General features: G+C 43.7%; 1 protein-coding gene across 1 annotated transcript; it reads left to right on the forward strand.

Moving 5' to 3' along the window:
- The first annotated feature begins 2,065 nt into the window (after positions 1–2,065).
- Positions 2,066–3,344, forward strand: LOC111863478. Its single transcript, XM_033751082.1, has 2 exons — positions 2,066–3,015; positions 3,100–3,344. The coding sequence occupies exons 1-2, from the start codon at positions 2,129–2,131 to the stop codon at positions 3,182–3,184; spliced, it is 972 nt and encodes a 323-aa protein (XP_033606973.1). The 5' UTR covers positions 2,066–2,128; the 3' UTR covers positions 3,185–3,344.
- Positions 3,345–19,810: the final 16,466 nt, after the last annotated feature.

The raw sequence follows: 19,810 nt of genomic DNA on the forward strand, positions 1-19,810 counted from the left end.
TGTTGGAACTTGTAATATTCAATCACGATAATTTTGATATCATGCACTTGGGAGCGTTCTGCAAAGTATATGACGTATATATACGTATATGACAAGTGTTGCAGACATGTTATAAGTCGTCCATAATCCCTATTTACAGGTATTTATTTAGAAACGAGAATGCGTCACCAGCCTTACAGGCAATTTGAAACATCAATGCAGCTTATAGCTATTATATGTGTATACCGCTAGAACGGATTATTTGTGACGCGTATTACAGGCTATTATATTTGGCGTCCTAATAACCAGTAGTACAGACAACTAGAGTAGCATATGTTTGGCCAGTATTATGGCCTAAGTCAGACTCAGTCAATCCATTATTACAGGCAGGTAGATACGGCGTATATATAGTTAGTGTTAATGGGAAGCGAATGGAGCCTATGGAACCGTTATTTCACGTACGCTGAAAGTTGTCATTGCAGCCAGTGCTACTGGTAGTTGTAGCCTCTTATTCATAGTGTTATATGATAGTAGAGAAGCATCAGTACAGCAAATGTTATAGGAAGTTGAAGTCATGGTGTCTACTCTATGGAAGCCAAGCTTATCCGACGCTTTGAAGACTTGAATGGCTTTTTTTCACATAAGTTGATCTTTGATTGGTTTAATTTTTAAAATTGAGGTATTCTTTAATTTTATACTGACCAATCAGTTATTTCCTTTGCTACCATTGGTTATCAAGTCGCCATCACGCAATAAACATCCGGTACAGCTGTATAGATGCTTGATTTCGTGGCGAGTGTTAAAGCAAGTTGAGACGCAACACCACCAGCGAGTGCCAGTTTTATAGACAGCTATAAAGTAATCCGTTGGGAATGCTATAGAGAAGTATTGTGATGTCAGAACAACCAGTACTTCTGGCGGATGCATGACGTTATACATGTACTGTATTGTTGGAAAATTTAGACACGTCAGTATATCTAAAGTAATAGATGGGTAGAGATGCGTACTTACAGCCAGTAGCTATAGGAGCTAAGTATAGTGACGCCTATACAGCCAGAAGGATTACGGGAAGGCGATTCATATCTGTATGGTCGGTATCAATGGCGTGAAGCGAGTTGAATCATCAGTTGGAAACAGGTACTGTTGAGCCCATTTCATTAGTTTTGTAAGATTGTGTGTTTAAGTTGAAATGTTAGACGGCTGGCCGGAAGGCGAGGAGACAGTCCTTGGCAGTCGAGCGAATTGTTTTTAGAAAAGACTGCTTAAGCATCAGTGGGAAGACCCGGTCAGGTTTCGCTTAGCGCGACAAGGCATGTCCGGCAAGATGCCGACCTCAGGGATTTCGCACGCGCAGCTTTCGAAATTGAAAAAAAGCTGAATCTTGGGATTGAGAAAAGAGGTCGTTTCAGGCACTCTGTTTCTAGCAGTTGCCAGAAACGAACGAGAAAAAGCAAAGTGTGCCTGCTGAAGACCTGGGGATGGCGCCATAGCTCTTCCTGTGCTTCATGTTTAGCGCGGGTGAGTACTGGTCTGTGGTCGGGTCACTGATGGTTCAGTAGAACTTTTGGGTACATTATTTTGGTGGTTTAATGTGTTTTAGACGGTAAAGGTGTATAAGGGTTTCAATTTTATTATATATATTTCATTTCTTGTTGTTGTTTGAATAACTCGAGTTTTGTGACCCTCCCAGTGCAGCATGCTTTCCACAACGTAGGTTAAGAGATATCCACGGACGTCCGATAGGGGGTGAGTACAGTCCATGCCCCCTATCAGGGCACAACAAATTGGTGGCAAGCGGCGCGATGTTGTTATTCTGCTCGAATTACCGGGCTTACGCACCGGAGATGGTTAAGAAATTTTAGGAGACGTGGATAACTTTTAACCACCCACAAGTTTAAGTGGCAGTGTTTTGATTTATGTGTTGCCGTAACTAGACATACGGATTTGTAGGGATCAAATATGTTTGCCGTGGCGCTGTGACTTATTTTAATTTTTATTAAAATTATTTTCAAGGGAAGATGCATATGTTTATAAATTTAAGCAGTGAGTGGTCGAACTTCATTGCGAATTGCTTTTGAAAGAAATTGTGGGACACCTACGAACATAGGTTAGCTTACAGTAGATACACGTTGGCCCTTTGGCGTGAAGCATGGCTCGTGTGGGGGAAATGGAGGTTCTCCAAGCACAGATGGAGGAACTACGGGTTCAGTTGGAAACCCTCAGAATTGGGGAGGCCCACAGAGGGCAGAGCAAGGACGTTTCACTTGTAGCCGGGATAAAGGAATGGACGGGGGAAAGTAAGGGGAGATCTGTATACGAGTTTTTAACGCAGATAGAGACATTGGCCAAGGTGAGTGGATGGACTAGCCACGATAAAGCTTTCATTGTTAAGGCCAAATTGCAAGGGTTGGCCCTGCAGTTCTTGAATGGAAGGGAAGAGCTAGGTCGAGATGGATGTTCCTACGAAGTTCTGAGGCAGGCACTGATTGAGAGGTTCAGTGACAAGCTCCCTGACCAGTATTACTATACTAGACTACAGGACGCGGTTCAGGGGAAGAACGAAAGCGCGGAGGAGTTCAGTGACCGTTGTAGGAAGATGTGTCAAAGAACCATCAGGAAGGTTAACGACGAAGGGACCCAGCGTATAATTAATGAGGAGGCGGAACGTAGATTGTTGGCAGCCTATGTTCACGGTCTTAGGGGCATAGTGGGGCAACAAGTACAATTTCAGATGCCCAGCACGATGGAGCAGGCGGTGAGGTTAGCGGTCACAGTAGAAAACGTGGAGAAACACAAACAGCTAACCGAAGGAGTCAAGAAGGTATTTACCGCTAGGAGCGACGTTGAATGTTTCCGTTGCGGGAAAAGAGGGCATTATGCTAGGGATTGCCGACAAGAAACCCCCTCCATGACGTCAGGTCGGAGGTCGTGGCGAGATCAGAGCTCTAGGCGGAGGGACCCACCCTCCCGCGACCTTCTGCTCACTCGAGGAGGTAGAGGAAGGGTCGGATCAGGCAGGCAAAGCTTTCGGGGACCAGCGCGGCCTTGGGGCCCACCTGAGGACACTCTCTCGTCAGGCATCCAGTGCTTCCATTGTAATGAGTTTGGGCATAGACGCAGAGACTGCCCAAAATTTTCTCGAGCTGCCCAGCACCCAAACGGTCAGGGTTCGACGTCCAGATCCCCAGCGTCGAACCAGCAATAGAGTGCACGACGGTAGGTCGGTCGCACGTAGGAATTACTGGCCCAGAGTTGTTGCTAGAAATAGAAATAGAAGGAAGTTTCCACCAGGTGTTAGTAGATTCAGGAGCCAGCCTGAGCGTGATGAAGCCGGGAATTAATACGTCAGATATTCGTGCTACACGGACAGCAGCAAGAGGGATCACGGGAGCTAAATTGAAAACAGTAGGAGCGCAGTTGATAACATTTCGGGTGGGGAAAAAGATGTTTACCCATGAGTTTTTGATAGCCCCCCTGGATACGGAATATAGTGGTGTTCTAGGGGCTGATGTCCTCAGACGGATGGGGGCGTGTATCGATTTACGAACCGACACGCTAGTCCTAGGACGGACACACCATCAATTATCAGGACAGACGGTCGAGCGGTGTGCGCCAGTCCACCGCCAATGCCGGACGACACAGAGGGTGTCACCAGCGGGCTTGGCCAGCCCAAGGTTGACGCCGTCGGGTGGACCGGTTGAAGTACCTAACCCAGGGTTGAGCCCGGGAGGATCCTGTATAGATTTTTGGAACGTGGTGGCTCAGGAGCCAATCGTCATTCCCCCGTTGTCTGAGGGACTGGTAGTAGGGAAAATAGAGAAGAGTAAAGGGGTGGAGTTGCCCCGGGAGATATTAATTGAGCCCTTGGGATTAGGTACGCCGGGTGCGTACGTAGCTAGAGTAGCGAGCCGGATTTTTACTGCAGGAGAATTGGAGGAAATGCGAAGCCTAGGCGGAAATGACAGGAAATCTGGTACCAGTGGAAAGAGTGAGAGGCTCGATAGGGTCATGACCGTACGAGAGGATAACGGGCCTAGGTACTGCGTATTAAAGGTGTTGAATACCCGTGGTCAATATTTGGAGTTGGGGAAGAATATACGCTTGGGACAGGCCGAGCCGCTTGGGGAGATTCCAACCGAGCAAGCAGGAGTTGATTTTCGCTACCCGGGGAGGAAGGGAACGGCGAACTTCCGGGTTAGTTCCGTTAGCACAAGAGATGCTCAGGAACTCAGGGAAGTAAGGGAGAAACTAGAGCAGAAGTTAGATCACTTGACCGAAAAAGAGAAACAAGTCTTGTTACCAGTGCTTGAAGAATATTTAGATTTATTTTGTAACGACAGCACAGGGGTACTACCCACTACGACGAAGGGCTATCACGAGATTCGGACAGGGGACGCCCTGCCGATTAAGAAGAACCCATATCGTGTACCCTATGCATTAAGGGAGGAGATGAGACGCCAGCTAGATGAGATGTTGGCTAAAGGGGTTATTACTTCCTGCGCCTCGCCGTGGGCGGCGCCAGTGATTTTAGTCCCCAAGAAATCACCGGACGGAATTCCAAAATATAGATTTTGTACCGATTTTCGAGGATTAAATTCAGTGACGAGTACACCAGTGTACCCCATACCTGATATCAAGAGCAACCTCTCACTTATGGCGGGGAGTAGATATTTCACGTTATTGGACATCGAAAACGCGTATTGGAATATTCCTATACGGGAGGAGGATAAGGATAAGACCGGATTCGTCACCCCATTCGGTAGTTTTAGGTACGAGAAAATGGCCTTTGGTCTTTCAGGCGCCCCTTCGACATTTCAACGCGTCATGGATGCCATGTTGGTGGGGTTGCGTGACGTAGAGGTACTCGTATATTTGGATGACTTGTTGCTGTTCAGTGAAACGATTGAAGATCACATGAGACGAATGAAGTTGGTGTTTGAACGCGTGCGAGAGGCGAATTTCAAATTAAGCGTCGCCAAATGCACTTTCGCAGTTCCGGAGGTGGTATATCTCGGTCATGTTGTTAATAGCAACGGCGTTGCGCCAGACCCGAGTAAAGTTACAGCCATCAGAGAATTCCCACGGCCAAGAACGGTGAAAGATGTCCGCTCATTTTTAGGCCTATCCGGATATTATAGGGCTTTTATAAGAAATTACGCAGCCATGAGTCGGCCCTTAACACAACTAACGAGAAAAGACGAGAAGTTTGTTTGGACAGATTCCCAGCAACTGGCCTTCGATGATCTCAAGGCCGCCCTGACATCCGAATCGGTGCTGGCGCACCCTCGGTTTGATCAGCAATTTATTCTTAGTACAGATGCTTCTGATTATGCTATTTCTGCCATTTTCAGTCAGCTGCAGAATGGGAAGGAACGGCCTATCAGCTTTGCTAGCCGTATGCTCAATGCTGCGGAAAGAAATTACAGTACGACTCAGAAGGAGTTACTAGCTGTTGTATTTGGTACACAAATACATAGGTGTTTTCTATATGGGAGAAAATTCAAAATTGTTACCGATCATGCCGCCCTTAAGTGGCTGATCACGGTGAAGAACCATCATTGTGCCCGATTGACTAGATGGGTTCTCAAATTATCTGAATATGATTTTGAAATTGAACACAAGGCAGGCAAGAAGCATGTAAATGCGGACTGCCTATCGCGACATATTGCTTCCGTTGCTACTGGAGCCGCAAGCCGGAGATGTCAAAGTGCTGAGTCAGGCGAAACCCTCACTCGCGAGACTGTTTACACGGGACAGCAACAGGATCCTTATTGTAAAGAAATAATGGATGAAATTAGCACAGATACGAGGTCAAAATTCTTTATCAGTGACGATGGGCTTCTGTACGCGGGACCAAATTTGGAAAACGGAAAGTTGGTTGTACCTCATAACTTGATACAGCCCATTATCGAAATGCATCATGATAAGGTGTTTGCAGGGCATCAGGGAGTGAAACGGACCCGAGACTTAATTAAACTTAACTACTTTTGGCCCAATATGGACCGGGATGTGGAAACGTACGTGAGGCAGTGCGAATCGTGTGCCAAGTTTAAGGTAGGGCGACACCCCACTGCACCCTTGGGAGAGTTACCTGAGACGACTTCCCCATTCGAAATGACCTCTATAGATATATGTGGCCCTTATCCAGAAACAAAGAGGAGAAATCGGTACCTTCTTACTTTCATAGACCACTTTAGCCGTTATCCGGAAGCTATCCCCATACCACGGCAAGACGCTCCGAATGTTGCACGGGCTCTTGTTACGGAGATATTTTCACGGTTGGGTTGTCCTCAGGCTCTATCATCGGATCAAGGATCCAACTTCATGTCGGAACTTTTCCAGGAGATGTGCAAGCTGCTGCAGGTGAAAAGAATTAACTCCACTGCGTTCAATCCGCAGATGCAAGGCAAGGTTGAGAAATTTCATCTGGGGCTCAACCAAACCTTGAGCCACTATGTAAATAAGTATGGGAATGACTGGGATGAGTTCGTGAACTACGCCCTGATGGCCCATAGGGCCATTCCTCATTCCATTACTCGATACAGTCCGTTTTACTTGCTACACGGACGTCAGATGCGCCTTCCCATGGAGGATGACCTCACTACTGGAAAATTTTTAAAGGGGGAACCGAAAGATAACCGTAGTTTGATTCAGGACCACATTGACACTTTGGCTGACCGCCTCGAGGAGGCGTACCGTGTTGTAAGGGAAAATAATAAGGTGGGCAGAGAGAGGCAGAATGAATGGTATGATAAGGGAACGAGATTAGTTATTTTTCAACCCGGTGAAATGGTTTATCTTCGTCAGATGAGCAAGGTCAAACGTGGTTGTCCAAAATTTAGGCTTAGGCGGAGGGGCCCTTACGAGGTGGTACGTAGATTGTCCGATTTGAATTATCTTGTGCGAGTATCCCAAAGGAAGGAGCTGGTGGTAAATGTTAACAAAATGAAGAAATGTTGCGTGAAAACTGTCCCCGCGCCAAGTGGGACAAGGGATATCCCGTTAAGGGTTCAGGAAAGAGACGGAGGTCAGGACGAGGCGAATGACGAGGGAATAACTCCACTTGCCTCCCATGATCACGTGGAGGATGATGGTAGCTTCGACTTAACGCCAACCACTTTGAAAGGCGAGAGGACCGAGGATCGAAGTCAGGACCCCACCTGGGAACCAAGTAGACATCAGGAGGTTCAGAGAGCCACCGACAAGACACCCGACACCGGAAGGGAAACGGGGGCTAGGTACTGGTTACGGAGTAGGCAAGGGGAAGACACAGTAGCGTCCGATGGGACCCCGACAGAAAGAGAGGGTGAAGGTAGTGACCCCGAGGAAACGGACGCCGAGCCCCGCCCGAGCGGATTACCCGAAACAGGGAACGTCCCGGAACACGAGGAACGCACTGAGCACCCCCCTCGATATAACTTGCGACCACTCCCTGGGAGGAAAATTTAAATTATGAATTGTTTTGTTACTTAGACAATTAACTTTTTGTTTACTTACAGGTGTAGGTGCTGGGATAGGGGATACACCCGAACTGAATAGGGGACTCGTGTTCCTCCGAGAACGCGAAATTTTAGTCACTGGAAATTATTGGAATGTGGTGATTAATTTCGATGTTCAGTGGTATCAAGGTACGCTGCAAGACATCGAACAGGTATTTAAGCAGCTGGAATGGAACCGAAACCACCGAGGCCAACAGACTAACTTAGTAGATTGGGAAGAAGTGAATCATGCCCATCAGGCCGTAAATAAAGTAAATCAGGAATTACTCACCCTTGTCAAATTGTTACCCACCCCTACTGACGCAGGCTCGAATCATAGAAGGAGGAGAGGGCTGATTAATGTGGGAGGAGATATTCTTAAGTTTTTATTCGGGGTAGCAACAACCCAGCAAATGCAAGAATTGCATACCACAGTGGAGCACATAAAGACAAGAGAAGGGGAAGTGATTCACGCCATTCAAAAGCAATTAACCTATCTTAAATCCATAGATGATGCCATTTCCGAAAATGCTATGGGATTGGCAACCGTGACTCGCGTTCTTAAGAGTGTGATTACTAACGCTCTTACTTATCAGAAATCTGTTGAGGACGAAATTCAGAACTTGAAAACATTGATAAATTTTCAGGCAAATGTTTCACGCGTCATGCGCGAATTGGAATTTACGGTGATGCAGTTACAGCAATCGGTCATACAACTGCAAGAGGGGTTAGAAATCAGCGCCGCTGGAAGGCTATCTTCAGTTCTGATTCCTCCGCATAACTTATCCAAAATTTTACAAGAAGTTGCTTTGAGATTGCCGCAGGATGTTTCGCTAATAGCCGGTTTTACTGTGGAAAATATGTATGTGTACTATGAGGTTGCGACTGTGCAGGCATACGCTACCGCTACGACCATTCGGCTCATAGTACGCATCCCGCTGAGAGGGGCCGACCGAGTTATGACCCTTTTTAAGAGTGTTCCTTTACCAACCTATTCAGATGTATTGGGAAGACACATTCAAATTGAACCAGAAGCACCTTATTTAGCAGTGACCGAAAACAGGCAGTACTACTCCCCCCTGGCGACGGCAGACTTGCAACAATGTAGGAAGGGGTCAGTTACTATTTGTGAAGCCACTTTTCCGTTTATACATAAGAATCAAGCGACTTGCGTTTCGGCTTTATACTTCGGCCAGACAGATTTTGCACATAAATTTTGCCGGAAGGTTATTTTAAATGAAAAATTTAACCCCGTATGGCTTCAGGCGAAAGGATTTCGCCCTTTTTGGATTTATAGTCTGCCCTCGCCAACTATTGTTACGAAGACATGTAAAGGGAATGGCACCACCCAAAGTTTTAATATTGAATTATCTCACACGGGCATACTAATGGATGATATTCATTGTCAGTTTTATTCTGAGGCCTTTATTCTGTTGCCGGTGTCGGATGGCTATACGAATGTGTCGCTCACCAGCAACCAGGTTCTACCCCCACACCTGCCCGAGCTGATGTCGCCTGAGGAACGGCGCCAAATCACGCACGATGAGTTGCGGACACGCCGTGCACTTGCGGCCCTGGAGACCGTCGCGCGACAGAGTTCGCACGTCAACCAACAGCCCTATGTCGAGCTGAGAGATCTCCTAGACACGGTGTCTACTGATGGGGCTATGACGAGCCAAGTAACTTGGTTGTATATGTTGTTCGCCTTTGCCATTATCCTGCCATTTGTAATCCTCACCCTTAAATACTGGCGACGTCCTATAACCCTCCTGATCCGGAGAGTTCTCCCATGTACCACTGACCAACGACCATATGCGTCCCAGACAGCGAATCAACCGGCCACACGCAGAGTCCCAGCTATGGACTCAGGGGTGACCAATCGCTTTGGCTCTGTCGAAACTCCCAATGAGAATGTGGAGGACACGGCGTCACATTCCGCTGCGTCACTTCGGGCGGAGGCAGAAACGGTATCCGGACCAGCTCCAGCTGCCCAGCCAGAGGCCGCTGAACGAACGTACTTCGCTCAGCCCGGAAGATTTCAGCTCCTGAACTGAGCGAGAACGACCCCACGCAAAGGCCCAGAATAACTGCTGCCATAAATGAGTGAATTATTTGAACAATTAAAGGACTCACCCATGAACTTTGCCACTGTTTAAATTTGTATTTTTTTTTGCATACTCCGCATATACTGTTTGAGTGTTGTATTTACTATTTTTGTTGTGATATAGTAGCTAACTGTTTTTGTAAACGCTCACGTGGTTACAGCTTGGTGTTCGTTGTGTTGGAGAAATCGTAGAGGTGGATTTGAGATGCCATGGACCAAGTGAGTCAAGGTGGTAAGAGGTCTGGATGAAAACCTCAACTCGTTGGAGTTAATATTTCCATTTTACGTGGGGGCATTGTTGAGCCCATTTCATTAGTTTTGTAAGATTGTGTGTTTAAGTTGAAATGTTAGACGGCTGGCCGGAAGGCGAGGAGACAGTCCTTGGCAGTCGAGCGAATTGTTTTTAGAAAAGACTGCTTAAGCATCAGTGGGAAGACCCGGTCAGGTTTCGCTTAGCGCGACAAGGCATGTCCGGCAAGATGCCGACCTCAGGGATTTCGCACGCGCAGCTTTCGAAATTGAAAAAAAGCTGAATCTTGGGATTGAGAAAAGAGGTCGTTTCAGACACTCTGTTTCTAGCAGTTGCCAGAAACGAACGAGAAAAAGCAAAGTGTGCCTGCTGAAGACCTGGGGATGGCGCCATTGCTCTTCCTGTGCTTCATGTTTAGCGCGGGTGAGTACTTGTCTGTGGTCGGGTCACTGATGGTTCAGTAGAACTTTGGGTACATTATTTTGGTGGTTTAATGTGTTTTAGACGGTAAAGGTGTATAAGGGTTTCAATTTTATTATATATATTTCATTTCTTGTTGTTGTTTGAATAACTCGAGTTTTGTGACCCTCCCAGTGCAGCATGCTTTCCACAACGTAGGTTAAGAGATATCCACGGACGTCCGATAGGGGGTGAGTACAGTCACTGCCCCCTATCCGGGCACAACAGTACTGTGGCAAATTATAGGATCTAAGTGCCTAGAAACCCGAGATTAACAACCTTGGGGATCCGTTGCGTTGAACACGCGACACCCTCTATCCGCAAAATTTAGCACTCACTTCGCCGACAAGCGGCTGTTGCTCGATCGGTATAGTTCGCTTGCGAAGTAAAGGCAACGGAGTTTTCTTTTTAAATATACAGTATGATTACGGGTAGGCGATTCAGATCCATATGACTAGTATCAGAGACAAGAAACGAGTTGTTGCACTCAGTGTTATAGCAGTTTGAAGCGAGTATTTTGACATGTCAGAAGCCTGAAGATGTGCGTCTCTATGGGCAGTAGCGACGCGTTTGCATAAAAAGTGTTACAGGCAAGTAGACGGTCTTCAATGCAGAAATATTTAAGCAGACAGGGATGTGTGTGTACAGACAGTATTGTAAACAGAGAAAATTCGATGCAGTGAATATGTGTCTTCCTAGTATTATAGAGTAGCAGAGAGACGATATTACAAAGTGACAGAGCCGCTTATGTTTAGCCAGTATTGCCGGAAAGTGGAGGGACGTCAATAAGTTAGTATTACAGGGAAGTAGAGACATTTGTACTTGGTCACTAATACAGGCATATAGAGAAGCGTAAATGAAGGCAGTGCGGTAAGCAGGTCCGGACACACGTGTAGCCAGTGTTGAAGGAAAATAGAGAAGCCTCAATATATCTAGCTTTTGCCATTCTGTAATTCAAACGAATAGAGGGTCTTCTATACATCCAGTAACATAGACATGCTGAACCGCACATGCATCTCCACCCTTACCGGAGGTAGAGAAAAACAGTTCCAGACAGTACAGTTATAAAGACGCCGATGTACGACCAGTTTTACAGGAGAATAGGGAAGTATCACTGCTGCTTACATTCTAGGGGATGTATGCACGAATCGTGTTGTTTGACGCCTCTTTGCTTCGCCTTCTGTACGTAAAAAGTAAAAGGTAAAGCTCTACTTGTAACAGGCCGTGGAAGTTCATAGGGTTTTGAGACGTCGAGGTTTTCAAATTTTTTAGACAGTCGGTTCACAGATGACGGTGACGTCAGCCTTACGTGCCGGCCGTCCTTTACCACCGCAGGAAGATTCCTGGTATACATTTGTTAGAGGCTGAGTCCACCCGAGGGCCATAGTGCGGCTGGAAGAATTAGGTCAATTGACAAATCCAGTGACCTCATCGGGACTCGAACCCGCGACCTTCCGGCTTGTAGCATAGTGCCTCAACCAACTACGCTACAGCGTGCCCCCGCATACTCTTCGTGAGAATGATAATTGTAAGAAGTTTTGATAATACCAAACACTTTCCCGTTTATTTCTAAAGCTGTAAAGCTATTTCAGATATTAATATACTACTCTTCTTTAAGTTCCTTATCGTTTGGCTTCGCGAAATTAAATTCCTCCGTAGTAAACGTCTATGTCCTTAGTGTAGATAGTGACATTTTCCCCATAACTTTTCCAGCTAAAGCTCTAGTACTTAGAGCTGACAGTCCAGGAAAAGCTGCGCCGTGGATGGGTAGGTACATTCGTGAAAGTTAAGGGGTGCTGTGATTAGTCATTCGTCTGCATTCAGTGCGAGTAGTCGTCTCAAAAGCATTCTTCCTTGTACAGTCAAGTTAAAATGTTTTGACTCTAGGACTCGTATTTGAGTGTATTATTCTCTAATTACTGTATTAATATTGTGACGCGTTACCTTACGTCCATCGCCGCGCAACTGCTACAATGGAAATTGTTGAGTTCCAACAGCGACAAATCGAATACAAACAGACCGTTGCGAAGGAGCGTTCCCGAGGCAACGGATTGCCGAACACGTGAGTTTGAAATAGGCGCTTCCACGGTAACGCAAAGAAGAGGGAGCCGTTTCGTAGACAGTACAGAAGCAACGAACGCGTCTCCCCAGAAATGAACTAGAGAGAGTTCGTTGCGCCCGTTACGTAACAGCGGACAGTAGAAACGAAACAGTGAGGAATGGTGTCTGGTATCCAGTCCGCATAACACCTATATAAGCCGAGAGCTACAGAGACAGAAGACAGAGAGGGCGCCCCTCAAAAACAATACCGTGAATGTCAAACAGTAATAAATATCTGGTCATGAGCCCCAAATGGGGCTCGACACCAAGACTTACTGACTGACTGACCGTCAGTCACAATGTGACTTTGACTTGACAGAAGACAGCAACAAGATAGCAAGAAGTCAGTATTGGGATAGTCGTTCCCGAAGACAGTTGAGATAGGATAGTTGAGACGTCGCATTGAAATATTGGGCCAGAAGTCAAGTGGTGACAGTGACAATATTTTATTTTATTGTTTATTTTTATTCGTTGATTATTTTTTGTTTATTTATATTTGTACATTTTTCCTATCTCATTTAACATGCCACCTGCACGAAGTAAATTGAGTGGAAAAGTGTTGCATTCACAATCAAGAGAAATTGTTAGCAATGTATATAAGTATATGAAAGAGGCCGGGCCAACAATTACAGTGAAGAACATAGGAGTGGAAGTAGCAAAGGCAACAGGCGTATCAGAAAGTAGTGTCAGAAGAATAATAAGAGAAACAAAAAATATCGAATCTGGGGCTTTCGCTTCCTTTTCGACACCCCATAAAGAAAGACCTAGGAAATCTCCACTAGCCACTTTGGACGACTTTAACGTGTCTGTGTTGCGAAGAACAATTAATGACTTCTACATAGTGTAAAAACGGAGACCTACTCTGAAAAAAAGTTCACGAAAAGTTGAAGAAAACATTAGATTTTCAGGGATGCATCTCCACGTTAAAGAAAATTATTTTGAGACTTGGGTTCCGCTGGAAGAAAACAAAAAATAGTCGGACATTGCCGGTGTTGCCACTTTAGAATAGACCCGTGTAATATGTAAATAAACTCTTCATGTATATAACAGTGAAAAGTGTATAATAGTGTGTAGCGCATAACAGTCTGCCATTCGGCACTTAAAACTTAACATCGGATGTGTGAACATCAATGAGTATAAACCATCACTATGCAACACAATGAGGTAAGGAGTTATTTCCTTTTGAGAACGCCTGTACTGCATTCCCCGCCACACTTGTCAGCATGCTGGAGCTCTCCCCGCCACTACTTCTACCTCGCGTCGGAGGACCGTCACTTCTAAGTACTAAAGCTATATACCCGCTGTAGTCGGTATCACCTTCTGTTGTGACGTGATTAATGCGAGTACGTATGTCTCAGCATCTGCAGAAGTCTAATTGCATTAATAAATGTTGCGATGTGAGAATTATTTTTTTCTCAATTATACTTTTAACGTGGCAAAGTGCAGGTTGAGGAGAGAGGCCATCTTCACGCTCCGGCTGCTCTACTTCCTGGAGAATATCTGGATAAGAGGTGTGAGCCGTTTTCAGAGTGGATGTGATGGCGAGGAGGTAAGTCGACGAGCTAACAGTGACTCGCATCTCGGTCGTCCATTTCGTAATGTATTGACTAAGGGATATTCTTAGTATACTTTTTATGTAAATTTTGAGATATTAAAAATGTCTTCAATTTTCTGAGGTACAAAAGGATAAAATTTCCCCTGTGTTTAACTAATTAAGCACAATGCTATGAAGACACACGGGGTTGTGGGGGTATAGCTCCACAATTCTTGACTTGGACACTAGATGGAGGTGAGTGTTTAGCTTCACATCCCCGCCATATTACCTCCGGGGAAAGAACCCTCAGTACCCGCTGGATAGGTGGTTGGGTGGTCCAAAGCCTGTCTGGGCGCTGTCTGCATTTTTTTAATGTGTAAATTTACTTCTGAGAATATAAATTTCCGCAGTAATGATAATTTTTTGATCTGCCGATATCTATCAGTCGCTCAAGGATGGTGAATCAGAGCACAGTGAAACCCTATTGTGTTTTTTAGAAATGGATATTAAGATTTGCAGTGTTTTGCTCTGTGAGTTGCAGAAACTGTTAGGCTACTAGCAACGCATGAAGAAGCAGCTGCACGAAGCATTGATCGGCGCAGCTTTTCGTTCCCCCCACCAGGAATCAGCGGCCAAGTGCTAACGCGAATTCAAACAATTGCACAAGCATACATGACACCTTGCCATGCAGCATTTTCATTCTGGGATTTGGGCCTTCATTGTGCAGACCTATACATCATCCTCAAGTTGTGGGTTTCAAGGTTACTGCGACCGGTTTATGATATCTTCACTGGGCTTCTCTTCCATTATCAAGCAAGTTGATGTTGACATTGGAGTGCTTTTGACAACATGTTGCTGCATGTGGACACAGTTACATGTATTGCTTATTGCATTGTTTAATGTGAGACCGGAATATTTATTTAAGTTTTTCATGACATTTCATATACATCTGGCCGATGTAGACAAGGTTGAGGGTAATTCAAACAGCCCCTCACTCACTGGTAACAGAACACGCAGATTCAGCACTAAAATCCATCATTGGACTCAGCCTAGAACCAGTTAAATCCATTTCTACAGTGATCTGCAAATCCCATTTGCCATAGAAGAAATATATAAATTGTCAACACTCTACCATCAAAACATACTCGGGCACAATAACAGACTAGCAGCAGAAATTAGCAACCCATAAAATGTAAGAAGAAGATTGAGGAGACAGTGGCTGGCTCACCTACCACAACCCGCAGACGACGAACCTACTCAGAAAAAGTTACTTATTACTCCATATTATCGAGAGTAAGTTGTACTCTTTTCCAAGTATAATTAGAATGATCAAGTCAAGGAGGATGAGGTAGGCAGGTCATGTAGCACGAATAGGGGGAAAGAGGAATGCATATAGGATATTGGTGGGAAAGCCAGAAGGAAGGAGACAATTGGGAAGACCAAGGCCAAGAAGGCGACTAAGAAGGGGCGCTTGATACCTCCTCAACTATCCTAGTACTCGGATATAATTTCTATAATTTTTCGAGAAACACGTTTAAGGCAATTCCAAACAAAACGGTGTTTTTATCCAGGTTTTAGGATGATGGAGGTATAATACACTTTAAATAACTTAATAAAACCGCCATTTTGTTCCTAGTCCTGGATCTACGCCCTCCAATTTCCTTAGGGGGCGGGTACAACATGGCGACGGAAGAAGTTAAAGATCTTAGGTGTCAACATATGCCACTTTGCGGACTAGACCAAGAGGAAGCAGCTGATACCTCCTCCACTATCCCAGTAATCTAATATAAATTGTATAATTTTTCGTGTAACGCGTTTCGAGCAATTCCACACAAAATGAAGATTTTGTATCCGGCTGCTAGGATCAAGAAAGAGGTATAATGAACTTCTAGTATCTTAATAAAATCACCATTTTATTCCTAGTCTTGGTGTTACAATGTCTAATCGCAAGAAGGGGCAGGAACAAAATGTCGACTGCTGGTATTTGATGTCCAATTGCGTGGTCAAATATGGCGACGGAAGTAGGTAAAGATCTTATATGGCAAGATGTGTCACTTTGCCTAATATACCAAGAGAGTGTGCCAGATGCCTCCTCAACTATCCTAGTACCCGGATATACGTTCTATAATTTTTCGAGAAAAATTTTACCTGCCGTAGTACACATTTTGTAGAGGGCTAAGTTGAAGTAAATCTTTCTCTAATGAAGTTTTATATCTTACCTGAGTTATCTTCTTCATTCTTAATTTAATTTGCCATTGAATTGACCAAGTTTGAGAACATATGTACACTACAAGCGACGTAAGTTTTATCAATGTGTAAGCCTGATACAATTTGGAGGCATAATAACATTTACTTGCACATATTTTGTCTTACGTTGTTAATTAACGTGTAGTCCCAATAGTCTTATATGCTACCAACGTTGTGTCTACTTAGCCCTTGTTAGTGTGGATTGGTTTCTGATTATTGTTCTATGACACGATTTGACGTAACGAATATATACACATTTATCTCCTAGTTTCTATAATTAAAACATTCCAAAGCTCCTTCAAACTCCATGTTAAAATAAAGTGTTTCCGATTTCATATATCTGGGATTTGGAATAGGTTAGGATTAATGGGTTGTTGAACTTCGTGCATCGTGCGGTATTCTGGAGAACACTAAATAAGAAGTCTGTGAAAGTGGATGTGTTTACTTCCTAAGTTGAGGAGTGGGAGATACCGTTACAAGGATCTAATCCCAGTCATGAATCAGTGATTGGGATTAGCAGTTTGCAACGGACCCAACAGACTTGGTGTCTCTTACCCCTCACCTGAGGACTTAAGCAGACCCAGTTTCCAAAACATTATATTCTCTGGCGTTCTTTAGCTTAAAGGACGATGAACGAAGTTCAGAATTCCTTAGTGCCTATTGCCATACATCATCATCAGAACTCTTTACAGTCCAATACGTCGAGAATCTGCATCTCAGTAAAAGATCAGGATAAGTCTGGGGAATATCAGTTGTTTGTATTATACAATTCCTTTCAAAGTATCCGTGTTAGATGCAGAGAATTGGACGTTCTTCCATGTTAAATAAATGCTGTGTTGTTTTGTTGGCCCGTTCATTATTTATGTTGGAGCAAGACCTCTCGTTTCTTGACTGCCACCATTGTGTTCCTTCACTTAGTTTGTTCCAGGCAGACAGACGTCCTAGACGACACCGCCTTCTCTACAAGAGTGACGTTACACCCGCAAGGATGCAGCGAGTGCAAGGTACAACTTCTCGTGGTTCGCTTAAATATGCTTTGTTAACTGCGTAGGCTATGTAGTAGAGAAGATACACAAACACTAACAAAACTGAATAGTGTACTTCATAATGTAGTAGACACAGTTCATGAAGGCTTTCATTGCTGTGTATTCGGCGTAATCGCCACAGGTTCATAAAGGCAGTGTCGGCAAAACAGAACATATTATAGACAAAACGAGCAAAATTAATGTTTCAGCAACGTAATTGCACGCAGTCTCGAATTACATCTGTGAAACGATTTGGTAGACACATGTAAAAGTGAATTTATAGCTTTGTAATCAGTCACTGTGACCACAAATCAAACGTTGACAAAATTTTTGCACACATCTCTCGTATAGTAGTTCATTATAATTTAATTAACGGTATGTGGTATGCATCAAAAGTCATTTAATTACTTTATGTAATGCGGGCTTTGTACTCAAGCAACATTGCTAATAATAAAAGTATCCGACAAATATTGTGCATCTACCTATGTTACACATAGAATTTCACTAAAATCTTATTAAAACGTACCCAGTACCTGTAGAAGGAAAAGTAAATGAACTAAACGTCATAAAAAGACTTAACATAATAATTATAATACAAAAAAAACACCGAGCCTTACAAAAACGGAACACAGACATCGTCCCACAACACCGGAAACACAATGGGCCACTCCACGTACAGCGGAAAGGAAACAAGAAGAATCACAAAATTACATAACACGCAAGAAATAGCATTTATGACGCGGAACACAATACAAAACATACTAAAACAACACCCACGAACTGACATACAACAAAAGTGGCATCTACCAAATGAAATGTCTATACTGCCCAATAAAATACATCAGGCAAAACATTCTACACCAGGTACGAAGAATGTATACAAGCAGTTACAATTAATAGTAGTAATCGGGATATGCAAGCCACATATTAAACAAGGGGAATATATACGAGATCATAACAGATACAATAGACATCATAAAACAAAAAAAAAGGAAAACACCTAAACNCCCCCCTTATAGAACCACTGCACGAAACAAACGAAGTGGCTGAGCGTGGCAAAAGTAAAAGAAACCAACACACCAAAAAACGTAAGTAAAGTTAGAAGCACAGAGAGAATAATAGAATATAACATATGAATATCTCAAATAAATAAAACACTAATATAACTCATTATTATATATTACAGATACACCAGACGCAAGACACGTGTGTAAGCAAAAGAAGCACACTTTGAGAATTTATAGAAGATTTCATAAAAATTTTACATTACTTTTAAATACAAAATAGAACAGGACAACAGCAGGTTTCGAACACAGTAGTATATATATATAGACCGAAACGTGTGTAGTGTAGAATAAATAAGAGACAACAGAGCCTGTAATGGTGAATTGAATATATTGACGGAGTTGCAGAGCGACTGTCAAGTGGGAATCCTAAACGTGGATTACACAGTTCAACAGTTTGTAGCGAAAGTCTCCAATGTCGAACAAAAAAAAACATCGGATTAGGCGTTAGGCACAAGAGGTAGGATTGACATATAACAAGGAGACATGACATCTACATAAGGAGTTTTCTTATTTTCTAAATAAATTCATAATTTAACGTCCATTATTAAGCGCCCCAACAGGAACGAACATTTAAACGCAGAGTAGCAGCGGGCATTTAAATAAACTCCGGCCAGCTCAAGCTTACCACTATTTCAGAAGTCTGGCGTTTAAAGATTAATTTGGTCCAATTTACACGGTCAAATGCCTTCTGCCCGTCTATAAAGCAAGCACACAGTTCTTCATCTACCCCCAAAGTTCGTTCTGCTATAATTCTCATCATCCCAAAATAATCCCTGGTTCCTTTTCCTCTTCTAAATCCAAACTGATCCTCTCCAAGTATATCCTCTATTTTCCTTTCAATTCTTCTTTTAAGTGTCTTTGCTATTATCTTTGCTGTATGTGCAATAAGGCTTATTGTGCGATGGTCGCTGCAGTTTGTAGTTTTTGTCTTTTTCTTTAAACAATTATTTTCACTTCTGTAAAGTCCTTGGGCCACTTCCCAGTTTCATATATGGTGTTTATTAGTTTTTGTCAGTGTTTTCAAACCACCTTCTCCCAGTAACTTAAGCACATCTCCAGGTACATCATCTCCTGTAGCCTTTCCATTCCTCGTGTCCTTCATAGCTTTTTCCACCTAACTTTGTAAAATATATGGTCCTTTTTCGTTTGTATCTACTTCTTCGGGTTCCACTTCCAAGGTTTCTGGCCGATTAGGTCGATCATAAATTTCTGTAATATAATTTTCCCAAATTTTCAACACTTGCCTCTGATCTACTATTCTATTCCCCTGGGAGTCTTCGATGCCAATATTTTGAATCCCATGGTTCTCTTTCCATCCTAGTTCTTTTGTCTTCATGTACATCAAATCATAACGTCCTGTCATTTGAAATTCTATAATCTCATTACATATATTCTCAAGATATTCCTTTTTGGCCCTTTCCGTGGCTCTTTTCAATTCATTCCTCAGTCTCCTGTATTTCCTCCTGCCTTCTTCATTGTTGACATTCTTCCATTTCCTTCGCTCCTCCATTTTACTCATCATCTCCTGTGTAACCCATGGTTTTCTTGCTATCTTCTCAACTTTACC

Source organism: Cryptotermes secundus, unplaced genomic scaffold, assembly GCF_002891405.2.
Source record: "Cryptotermes secundus unplaced genomic scaffold, Csec_1.0 scaffold3322, whole genome shotgun sequence".
In the NCBI taxonomy this organism is placed as follows: Eukaryota; Metazoa; Arthropoda; class Insecta; order Blattodea; family Kalotermitidae; genus Cryptotermes; species Cryptotermes secundus.